General features: G+C 52.8%; 1 protein-coding gene across 3 annotated transcripts; it reads right to left on the bottom strand.

Moving 5' to 3' along the window:
- Positions 1–230: 230 nt before the first annotated feature.
- FAM110A (family with sequence similarity 110 member A) lies at positions 231–10978 on the bottom strand. Of its 3 annotated transcripts, none has more exons than XM_017668168.3 (2): positions 10740–10978; positions 231–1792 (listed from the first exon to the last, which is right to left on the bottom strand). In XM_017668168.3, the coding sequence occupies exon 2, from the start codon at positions 1706–1708 to the stop codon at positions 821–823; it is 888 nt and encodes a 295-aa protein (XP_017523657.1). In that variant the 5' UTR covers positions 1709–1792; positions 10740–10978; the 3' UTR covers positions 231–820. The 3 variants fall into 3 exon arrangements, with proteins under 3 accessions (XP_017523657.1, XP_017523658.1, XP_073092866.1); XM_017668169.3 differs by lacking the exon at positions 10740–10978 and adding an exon at positions 5051–5182; XM_073236765.1 differs by lacking the exon at positions 10740–10978 and adding an exon at positions 4258–4483.
- Positions 10979–12246: the final 1268 nt, after the last annotated feature.

Genomic DNA, 12246 nt, shown 5'->3' with positions numbered 1-12246 from the left:
GTCCAGCTCTAGCCAGACTCACTCTGTGGCCAGACCTTGTTTCCTCCTCTATGAAGGAGGCCCACAATCTCCCAGAGGGGTTGTGATGATCCCCTGTGAGGCAAGTCTCAGGCCAGCACTGACCTCATGCCCACCAGACCCTGTGGTAAACAGGGAGTTTTGAAGGCCCCACCACAGGACTTCTCCCACCCCTTCCCCTTATGAACACAGAAGAGCTTGATGACCCAGCCTTTGAAAAACAAGCATTTGTGTTTATTAACCAAAGGGAGGGAAGCTGGAGCACTGCAGACTCCTATCAGTCCCTCCTATAGTCTACCCATCTGGGCCAGGCTGCCAAGGCCCTGGACATACAGTGGACAGGCCACTCCTCCCTGCCCCCAACCCAGGGTGAGTTCCCGGGGAAACAGGGCCTCCTGGGTAAGGAAGAGGAAGCCAGCAAAGGACAGAGGCCAAGGAAGAAGGAAACAGAGCTGCTGGGTGAGCCAGGCCTGGTGAGATTCCCTTGGCCCTCACTCTCAGAGGGGAAGGCTAAGTGCCCTAAATCCAAACCCCTGAGACCACCTAAGCAGCGGTACACTCATGTCAACACCCCTACATGTGAAGGGTAGGGAGTGGTCCATGACAAAGAGGCAATTGTCTCCAGGGTCATTCCTTGTCAGGTAGATGCTGGTCCAGCCTCTGAGCTTCTACCTCAACACCAAGTTCACACAAGGCACGGCCCCTGGTTTGCCCCAAGCCAGGAAACAGACGCAGGAGAGATCAAGGGGCCACCTGCCTGCCTAAGGCGGGCCTTGTGGCTAATGCCCAGTCCACTGGAGGCCTAGCCCTCAGCTGCTGGGGTCTCCCGCGCTTGCCGCAACCCGTACAGCCACTTGATCACGCGGGCGTTGCGCTCTATCACCGACACCCCATAGGGGACACGCTCCCGGGCCCGCTCCTCAATAGTGGCAGAGCTGCGGAGGGAGCAGCCCCCCTCAGAGCTGCCCGGCCCAGCACTGGGTCCAGCCAGGGACACTATGTCCGAGCTGGCCCGCGCCAGGTGGGCAACACCCAACCCCTGTGCCTCCTCGGGGTCCAGGCCGCAAAAGTTAAAAAATCGCTCAAGGTCAGCAGCTGCCCGCGAGAAGCGCTCACTCAGGTCCGACTTGGAGCGTTGCAATCCTGGTGGCCGAGCTGGGCTGGAGGCAGTGGCAGTGCCTGGGGATGGGCAGTGCCGAGCAGGTGAGGCAGGCAGGGGACGGACATCCACTCGGCGGACTGCAGTCGTACTGGGCGGCGGGCGTTGGGAGGTGGCTGGGGGGTCCTGACGGGTTCCCTCTGCCCTTCCGGGGACACGGCTAGCCTCTGCAGGGGACACAGGGCTGTCACACAAGTTGATGAGGCTGCTAAGAATGTCCAGGTCCAGCTGCGGCCGGCGGCCGGGGCCAGGCAGAACTCGGCGACTAGGTGTGAGCACCGTGCGGCGAGTCCCAGGGCTGAAAAGTGGCTGCTTGGACAGCAGGGGCTGCACAGGTTCCTGACGGGTGTTGGCCACATGCAGGCTCTTGACGTACTTGGCCTTGTCGGCCTCCAGGCGCTCCACAGCACTGGGTTTCCGGGCTCCACCATCTGCTGGCCGGCGTAGTAAGTAGCCAGGAACCTTGGTCCGCAGGCGGAAAGGTAGGGAGGGGGTGTCTCGACCTCCAGGATTCAGCGTGTCCACAGGCATGGCTATTACATACCCTGAAGGCTTCGGTATGAAGAGTCCGGAGAATGTGGAGATGAGATTCAAGAAGAAAGACGCCTGCAACGGCTGCAAGGGACGAAAGGGAAGGGCTAAGCACGCTCAAACAAAGGCTCAGCAAATACTGAGGCCGAAGCCGCCTTCCCTATTAAAAGGTAAATGCCACGCCCCTGATTCTCAGAGAGCCAATCAGCGGGCAGAAGGCAACAGCTGAAGGGCCTGTGGCTCCACCCACATTCCCGCCCTTCTCTGAGGACCAAGCGGGGAGAGAAAAAAAGTGCCAAAAAAGAAAGACACGGGCAGTCAGAGCAGAAAATACAGGGCAAGGCACGCTCTCAAGGAATCAAAGTGGGCTCCAGGCTGTGTGCTGGTCACCAGCCAGCTCAACCTCAGTGGGTTCTCACTGAGGTTGCAGATGGGAAAACTGAAGCCCAGGCGGGTAACCAACGGGATTAAGCTAACTCAGGAGGTTGGTGGCTTCCCTTGCTTCCAAGCAGGGAAGTGCTGGGAGAGGGGTCTCGGGGTTGGGGGACCAAGAAAAAGAACTCCAACCCCACACCCCAACTGGACTACCTACAGAGAGCTTGCTAGCACCTCTACTCCTCACCCACCCAGGCAGGAAGCTGCCCTGTGCCATCCACCAGCCTAGACATGCCAGGCCCTAGGCATAGCAGCAGAGCTTGTGCGGGAGGAGTGTAGAAAATCCCCACCCCTGCTTCAGTGGCGTCCAGATACCCATCAGCTTCCAATATGGGACTTCAATACCAAGCCCACAGTGATCTGTCAAGTGGAAACGTCAGGCCTCAGCTATGCTGCTCCAAGAGGAGCCAGGAATGCCCAAGATTGCACAGCCCTTCTTGGGAGCATCCAGCAGACTCTGGATCTGCCAGCAGCCACAGGATGGGCACCCATGAGCTGAAAGGCCCACACCTGGGCACATGATAACAGAAGCATCAGGGTCTGGTGGCATAAGGCCACCCTTGACCCTTTTTCCAATGAAGGGCTAGAGCAGTGCCTCCAAAACCCCCCTGAAGATAGTCTAGAAGAAAAACCATAGGCCAAGTCCTGAATCTTCTCATCTGTAAAATAGGGAAAGGAGGATTCTGTCCAGGCGATCCCCAAGGGGACTGGCAGTTCAAGCCATCTACACATATGTTGTCTAATCCAATACAAGCCACATATGGTACCCAACCCTAGCTAAATAAAAACATACAATTCAGTTTCTCAGTCACACTAGCCACATATGCTCAATAGCTATATGTGGACAGTGGTCCAATTAGAGCATTTCCGTCCACAGCAGAGAGCTATGCTGGACAGCCCCACCTAGACATCCGACGCCAGGAGAGAGAGTCTGGATTGGGGTGGGGAGGCAGGGATCTCTACCATGTGCTAGATGTCTGACACCGTCCTCCCCCATAACCCTCTAACACGCCTGTAAGATGGGTCACTGTCATCTCACTGGAGAACTGAGACTCAGCAAAGTGACCAGGCTAGATCCCAGAGATGATAAATGCAGCACAAATTCATATCAAGCCTGCGTCACATATCTATTTTGTTTATGGCAGGTTTACTCTTTGTTGCTCCCATTCCCCTAAAATATAAACTCCATGAGCAGGGTGGGGCAGGAGGAAGGGAGGATTGTCTGTTTTGTTCATTGTATCTGTTTCATTGTATCTGCTCTCAATGCTCTCAATGCATAATAGATATTCAATAAATTTTTATGGAATTAGGATGCCTATGGAAGCCAAATGTGAATGGGCAGAGTGGGGATAAACTGGAAAGGGACACACCCACTGACTACAGGCATATGGGTCCAGAGCAGTAGGTGCAGTGTTCTAGGAAGCAGAAATCCAGAAGTACATGACAACTCTAGATTCTTAAATTTTAGCATAGTCGGTAATTATAATTTTAAAACATTGCATGGATGAGGCAAACATGTCTGTAAACATATCTGCTCCCCACTCCCCTAATCTGGCCCCCAACCTCCAGTTTGAGAACTCTGCAGCAGCAATGGCAAGTTGAGAATAGAACTTTGGGTGTTTTGGCCCACAGGTACTTCCGAGGTAGAAGGGTTGGAATAGGTGGGAAAGGAAGGCTGCCCCCCTCACAGTCGACCCCCAGGAACCTCAAGCGGAAAGGGTCTGGAGGGAAAAGCACCCTTGCTAAGCCCTAAGTAGGTAGACTCTGCTCCACCCCTGGGCCACCGCCTCCCAAACCAGTCCAACCCGTCTGCTGCGGCAGTTCCTTCCTAGGCACCGTCATGGGAAACAGAGGGAGGAAGGAGGTCAGATGGGCAGGGCCAGGTCGGATGCCCCGCGCGACCCCCACCCCTCACCCCCACACGACGCCCACGCCCAGGAGCTCAGGGGCTCCTCCCAAGGGGCCCGGACAGCTGCCCCAAGCCAAGGCCGGTTTTGGGGCCCCGGGCCCGCTCGTATAGGATTCGCCCACCGGCCTGCTGTGCTCCTTGCGCAAGCAGTTGCACTTCTCACACACTAGGTTTCCTTATCAGTGAAATGCGATTAAAAATAGACCTTCTTGAGCCTCCAGGTCACCGTGAAGATGGAGAGAGAAAACGGGCCGAGGACTTTCTTCAGCAGCTAGCAAAAAGGTGGAGGTCCAAGAACGCGGGTCCTGTTTTTTATGATGGCGTTGATGACCCAAGTCTGCAGAGCACCCCCTCGCAGAGGTCCCTAAGAACTCCAAATGGGAGCCGCGGACAAAGGAGGCACAAGACAGAGGCTAGTCAGTGTGCTGATCTGAACAAGCCCTGTTTCACAGGTAGGCAAGGGCGGTGCGGCGGCTCCAGCGACTTGAAGCCAAAGTCCCAGTCCCTTGAAGCCAGAGTCCTCGTCCTCTCTGAGGCCTCCTCTCAACGCCCAAGAATTTCAAACGCCACCCACAAATGGCCCCAAACGCGCCGGTCCCCGGCCCTTCTCGGTGGCATCCCGGGGCAAGCGGCCGCACCTGTCCCCTCCCCGCCGGCTTCCGCGGAGTCAGCCTCAGAACGCTGAGGAGGGCGAGTACGGGGCGCTCGGATCCCCGGTCTGACCTCTGCCCTTCTCGGCTTCGGAACAACCTTGGGAACCCCCCAGCCGCAGAGGAGGCCGCGAGCCTGGCGGGCGCACTGTGACCACAGCCCCTCGCCGCCCCCCTCTGGGCCCGGGCTGGCCTGGCTCTTAATGAGGAGGCACACAGCACGACTCCTACTGCCGCGTCCAAGCCAGAGGGCGAGCCCTTGCCTTGTCTCCTCTTAATGGAGGAGGGAGGTGTGCCCAGGCAGCTCCCTAAGCCGGCCCGCAACCCCCGGCCCCGGCCTGCACGTACCTGGCTGCGCCCGCGCCGCTACGCTGCGCTCCTCCGGCCCGGCCCACCTGAGGCTCAGGTAACACGCGTTTGCGCAACTTCCGGCGGCCTCCCGCTTCAGGTGAACCGCCGGCCAGAATTACCCGAAAAGAGAGAACGAAAGGCAGGCAAGGGCAGCAACCCGGTCCCAGCCAACCACTGGCCTACTCCAGGAAGCGAGCCGGGCCGCCCATTCCACAGCTGCACCGGCCACATCCGCACATCTGGCGCATGGAGTGTCAGTGGCCCACACCAGCCCGTGCATCCAGCTTGGAGATGGAAAAACTGAAGACCCCCTCCCCCACAGCCACAGTGACCACGATTGATGTTCACTGTGCCAGGAACAGACAAGTGCCTTACCTACTATTAATTAACCCATTTTCATCTTCCCAACAACCCCTATTAGGTAAGCTCTATTACCCCCAACTGACTAATGGAATAGTGAGGCTGGGACAAGCTGAGTCAGTTGCCCAAAGTCACCCCGAGGCGTCCAACCCCGGCACTTTTCCTCCAGACAAAGCCTTAATGCCACCCCCTTCTACTTGTGCGTCCCTGAGCAGGTTGCCGAATGCTCAAGTGAGGAGAGGCCCACCTTCCAGGCCCAGTCAGTATGAGTTCTTTGTGCAAGCTATAAACATCAGTGACAACAGCAATAAGTCATAGTAACTAGAACTTTTGAGTGCCAGGCACTGTGCTTATTTAAATCTCTGGACCCCCTTGGAAGGGAGATGAATGTCCCCTCTGCCAGCCTAAGCCCTGTTGTATCACTCCCGGTGGTGTATTGGTTAGCCCAGTTTCCTGAGGCCTGGAGAAGGAAATGCCCACTGGCCTCAGGCCTGAGCCCTGGGGAAGCCGCAGAGGGCCCTGTTCCACATCTGTGGCTGGTGGGGGCTATGCCTGGATTGAGGTGGAGGGCATGAGGGAAGAGGAAGTGATTCAGGCAACAGCTCTCCACCTCCTGGGAGTGAGTCAGCCCTGAGGCCTCCTCCAGGCCCTAGAGCTGATTTTAGGAGGGTGAGGGAGGTAACAAAACCATCATTCCCCACAATGGTCTGCCTGGCCCTCCACTGAGGCAACACTGGGGTAGGGGCAAAGGGGGAGGGCTCCGTTAGGTACTAATAGGAGTAAATACAAGTCAACAGTAACAATGTTCATAATAAAATATCTAAGAACTTTTCTGAGTGCCATCTTTTACCTGGCAATTCTAAGTTCCTTATATATATGAACTCATTTAATCCTCACACCCACCCTGTGAGGTAAACACTACTATTATGCCCACGTTACATCTGAGAAAACTGAGGCACAGAGAGGTGGGCCCACTAACCTGAAGTCACTCAGCTGGTAAATGGCAGAGCCAGGGTTTGAACCCAGGCATGAGTCTCAGGGCACACCAGGAGGTGGAGGAGATAAGTCTTCGGTGTTGGGCTTTGGCCACTCATCAGGGAACTCCTAAGGAATCTGTAGCCTCCTTCTCTGGGCCCTTCCCTCTCCTTCCCTAAGCCACTTTAGGAAGCACTCCCTTGCTGTGGTTCTGGGTCTCTGTTTCCTCGGCAATAAAACTGGGGTGGAGGTGGGGGGGATAATGGCAATATTTTCCCAACAGAAATCGTATCTTGTCGCTGCGCTGCTATTCCCCTGTGGCTGTCCAATACCTTAGAATAAATTCAGACTCTCAACTGGACCCTCAGGCCCTCCAGGATTCAGCCCCTGTCCTCTCCCACCTCTTCAACCTTTTCTGCACTAACCACATAGCTCTCCCCACTGTTCCTGAGCACACAGGTCCTTTCTGCCGCAGGACCTTTGCACCACCTGTACTGTGCCTGGAACCTCTTCCTCACCTTCTTCAAGTCTCACTTCAAATGTCACCTACTCAGAGAGGCTTCCCTAACTACCCCAACGCTCCTGCCAACTGTCTCACCAGGGTGTTCCCTTCTAAGCATTCATCACACCCTGTCATTATAAATAGTCACTTCTCTATCACTTGTTTCCTATTTCTCCCACTGGGTTGGAAACTCCCTTACACTCTTCCATATTTTCTTCTTCTGGAAACCAAGCACATGAGGGCACATCACTGGGACCCAGGCCACCTCAAAGGCCAAGGCCATTCAATAGGAAGCCTCCTCCCAACCCCCAAGCCCTGCCCCAGACCTTCCCCCATCTGTTCCACCCACCTCTCCAGCCTCAAATTACCCCCACCCAGCCACTTCAAGCTGAGCCCTGTGCTTTCTTCAAACATACCACATACAAAGCTGTGCACACACTGGATCTGCAGCCAGCACTGCCCTTTTCCACTCCATCCCCCTGGCCACATCTATAGCATGGGCTCTGGCACCAGTCTGCCTGGGTTCAAATCCCAGCACCACCAGTGACTATGAGACCTTGGGTAAGATCTCAACTTCTCCAGGCCTCAGTTTCCCCAACTGTAAAACAGGACTTGTAACAGTGCCTCCCTCTCAGCATGAGACCTGTGCATGACAAATGCCACCCAAATATGAGCTGTGAAACTATTCAATCACACTGATACCCCAGTGCCTACCTCTCTGGGCTTCATCAGCCCAGAATGTTGACCCACTCCTCTCAGAGGTTACAAATGTAAGAGTGCAGAGTCACTAAAATAGTTATTTTTCCCAAGAAAGTGTACACATGGCCAATAAGCACATGCAAAGATGCTCAACTTCATTAATCATTAGGGAAATGTAAATCAAAATCACAATGATAGCATGTCACTCCATTAAGATGGCCATTATTAAAAAAAATCACACACACACACACACAAAAAAAAATAACAAGTGTTGGTAAGGATGTGGAGAAATTAGAATCCTATTTTGGTTCTAATGGTGCAGCAACTGTGGAAATGGTATGACAGGCAAAAACTTAAAAAGAGAATCACCACAGGCTCCAGTAATTCTACTTCTGGGTATATACCCAAAAAATTGAAAGCAGGGAATATACAGCTAGTTTGTACATCAATGTTCACAGCAGCATTATTCACAAGTACCCAAAGGTAGAGGCAATCCAAGTGCCCATTAACAGAAGAATAGATAAACAAAATGTGGTTTATATACACGATGTAATGTTACTTAGCCTGTAAAAGGAAGAAAATCCTGATGCATACTGCAGCGTGGATGGACCTGGAAGACATTATACTAAGTGAAATGAACCGGTCACAGATGGACAAATATTATATGAATCCACTTGTATGAGGTACCGAGGGTAATCAAGTCCATAGACACGAAGTAGAAAGGTGGTTTCTAGGGCATAGGGGCCAGAGAAAAGGGGGAGTTACTGGTCATTGGGTATGGAATTTTCATTTGGGAAGATGAAAAATTTCTAAAGATGGATGGTGGTGCTGGTTGCACAACAATGTGAATATATTTAATGCCACTGAACTGTACACTTAAAATGGTTAAAACGGTAAATTTTATTTTATATACATTTTACACCTACACCCAAAAAACAGAGAGAGAGACAAAGTGCAGTCTGGAAGCCAACTCCCTGGATTCGCAGAACAATAGATTTCTCTGGGAGACCTCATGCAAGTTACTAAACCTCTCTTGTGCTGTTTCCCTTTGTAAGGTGCAAACAATAACAGCAGGAATAACCTTACATCATAGCACTGAGGGAACTCAGTGAGTTCATACTCATAAAGTACTTGGCACACAGTAAGTGCTCCAGGGATGTTACTGATTTTTCTTCATTGCCAAGAGGGTGGGAGGTGTGTTTTCTGTTTATACTTTTCATGACATTCTGCACCCCCACCCCCACCCTTCCTTCCACTTGCATCTCTCTTTCTTCTCAGCAAAAGCATGGCCCAACCTTGGGTAGAGACAGGGAGGCTCTCACCTGCCCTAAAGGAGGATCAGGGAGGCTCCAGGCACTGGGGAGAGGGCCAGCCAGTAGGGCAGCCCCAGCTCAATTTCAGCCCAGCTGTCTGGGTCAGAGACACCCAGCTGGGCATCCTCCAGGGCCACGTCAGGCCCCATACTATTTCTGGAGTCTCCCCAGACATTCATGCCCTGGCCTGCCTGGAGTCAACCTTGCCCAGGGCCGTCGTAAATAAACCTCAGAAGGCAGAGGTGAGCAGGCTGAAGGCAGGGTATGAGTGCAGCTGCCTAAAGCTTCTATCTCCTATTTGGCCCACTTCTACCAACTGAATCTCTGGGCCTCAGTTTATACCTAAGTTTGCAAAATTTAAGACAAAGGAGCTTGCAGGGGAAATTTAATGAGAGATATCATTCAAAACCGTAGGAAAGAGGCTGGCACTCCTATTACAAACAATACTGCCACATTCCTGCACCTACATCATGTTCCCCCTGGAGGTGGGACAGCAGGGTCAAGGCACTCACCTGAAATTGTGACAGAGATGGGGGGCTGTGCTCCAGGGAGGCCATATGAGTTGAACTCCCACCAGCGGAACACACAACAAATGGTCATAAACGTTAGCTTTAGTCACTTTGATTACAGAGGTCTTTGGCACCCCTCAGTTTTGCACTGGAGGCAAGCCCCTCCCTCAGTCCCTCTTTGCAGCACACTCCAGTCAGGGAAGATATAAAAACTCCCTAATAAGTGAAATATATAGGACATCAGATGGAGTAAGCGCTACTGAAAACACACACACACACACACACAAAATAGACAAGGGGGAGGACAGAGCCTATATGAAGTCAATCAATATTTGTTCAAAGAATAAATGAAAGACTTGTTTTCTTTCTGAGTTCCCAGAGCTCCTCTCCCCAAATCCAGTAGAACGGTTGTGAGAAGAGAGGATAAGTAACTCCCCTTGAAGAAATTTAAGACTCTCAGATGTTATGATTCTGAGTGTCTAGGAATCTAAGATTGAAGCCAGACAGACCAGGAGCCAGCCAAGTCTGACTGGCTGGCTTTGGACAAGGGGCTTATCTCCTTAGAACCTCAGTTTCCCCAATACACAAGGAAACCAACAATAGCAACCTAGGGTAAGGGGCATTCCCAGGAGGCAGAGTTTGGGCTAGGTCAGATGCTCCACCAGGTGGGGTACTGGACCCACCAACTCCAAAGTCTCTGGTGACTGGTGGCTTCAGCTGAGGGATTACCTCTATCCCTTCTCCCTGGGGCAGATTCCCAGGAATCCAACAGAGACTCCAGGGCCAGCATACCTGCTGCCCACCTGGCATCTAGCCCAGAAATACCAATCCAGCCGGATTCCCCCCATGAGCAGCGCTCCGAGAGGGAGAGCACTGCAATTCGGAACCCCATGCGCAGGACCCCCAAATGAGCCTTCAGTCCAACCCCTGGCGTTCTGGAGAGAAGACAGATGTCCAGATACCGCTCTGAGGATGGTGCGAGGGAAGGGCAGGAGGGAGGTGATCCAGCCAGGGATCCTCTGGCCATGTCGATGCTGCTAAGAAGCTGAGAAGTGACCGCCAGTTGCCCATCTGGGCCTCTCAAAATCGAGATCTATCTGGACTAGAGACTAGAAGGTGAAGCAGGAAGTCCGGGAGTTTATTCTCTACCAGACCTCGCCAGGCTAGGACACTTGCCTCTTGGGCCTCCGCGTTCTCGTCTGTGGAATGGGATACCACCGCCTCCCCGTAGGTACGACACGAGTAGGACACACACTGCAGGTGCTCGGTGATTGGAGCCCACCCCACCCTAGACCCGGGCTCCTGCCCCAGACCACCCGCGCTCTCACCTGGAGCCCGCGCTAAGCGAGTCTTGGCTCCTCCAGAGAGGGTCTTGGAGAGGGTGACAGCTCGGACCCGCAGGGGAACGGCCGCGCCCAGTACGGCTCGGGAGGCCCCAGCCCCGCGTGGGGACCCGCAGAGGCCTCTTCCGAGCTGCCCTCCACCCCCGTGATTAGCGAGGGAACTGACTGTCCCAAAGTCCCCACCAGAGCTCCAGTCCCCCGGACACAGAGGAAGGGGAAGTGAGCACGCCGCTCTCCCTCTCACCCCCGCCGTCACCGGAATGGTTTGCCCCGGATATCCTGATTGGTTCCTCGCTTCCGTTCGAACGCCGCGCCGCCCGGGGTTGCCAGGCGACCGCTCAGCTGCGGCCGGGCTAGCGAGGGCGGAGGCTACGCCTCCCGCCCATTGCCGCTGGCCTCCAGTTCTTACAGCGGCTGCTTTAGCTCGTCGCCTGCCTAGTTCTTACCTTACTCAGCCGATACCTTCTCCTGGTCCCCAACTGGATGAGGCACCCTTTAGGGTTCCCAGTTGGTCCCTTGTCCTGACTTTGCAGCTAACGTACTATGTGAGACCGGACAGGGCCCTTTCCTTCTCTGTTCCCCTAACTGCGCGATGAGAGTGGGTTAGTTTTAAAATGTGCATACCCAGCAGTCCCGAAATTTACAAAGGAAATGACCCTAGATGAATACAGCACAGAATTATATATTCTAAAAAAATGATGGAAATGACTTCAAAGCTCAGCGAAAGAAGATTGATTATAGAAACCCATCCCTCCTGCAGAGGAGCTAAATTAACTGAGTTTTTACGTGCCAGGTAGCTTTATATGATATAACTCGTGTCAGTGCTCATGGCATAACCCTCTGAGACAGACAGTTTTAATTATCCCCACTTTCCGATGAGGAATATTAATGCAGCCATTAAAAATTATGTCGTTAAAATATATTTAAAGTGTGGAGGAAATGCTACAAAAGTATTAGGTTTTTAAACAGTATGTTTCAAAGCACTATGTGCAACATAAATATCTATTAAATACATGATTGTAATTTCACATGTATATATGTACAATCATTTAGAATAGTGGCAGTTAATTTCTTCATTGTACTTTTGTGTACTTCCACATTTCCAACACAACATCTCAAGAAACCACACACGCACACACACTTTTTAAAGAGGATTAGAATAAATTAATTCCAAGCACTAGATGAGGAAATTTTATAGCTGTGAGTCACTATTTGGGCCTAGGGCATTGCTCAGTCTGGAGCCAGCCTCCGTTTTCTATTCCAGGTGTCTTTTATTCTTTGATTGCATTGTCAAGGACTGAGCATTTACTACATACATGCCTTGGGTAGGTGGGGGAGGAGAACTAATAATATGTCAATAGCTAACAATTGTGTTTTCTGGCATGGGCACCAATCAAACTGGAACAGGTACTGTCATAAACAGGGAGTCCGGCTATATCCATAAGAAGCAACTAAATACCAAGCCTGACACTAACTGTGCCCTCTGCTAGAC

This window comes from Manis javanica, chromosome 5, assembly GCF_040802235.1.
Source record: "Manis javanica isolate MJ-LG chromosome 5, MJ_LKY, whole genome shotgun sequence".
Classification (NCBI taxonomy): domain Eukaryota; kingdom Metazoa; phylum Chordata; class Mammalia; order Pholidota; family Manidae; genus Manis; species Manis javanica.
Note: the sequence above shows the minus strand (reverse complement) of the source record. Positions and strands in the feature narration are given on the sequence as shown.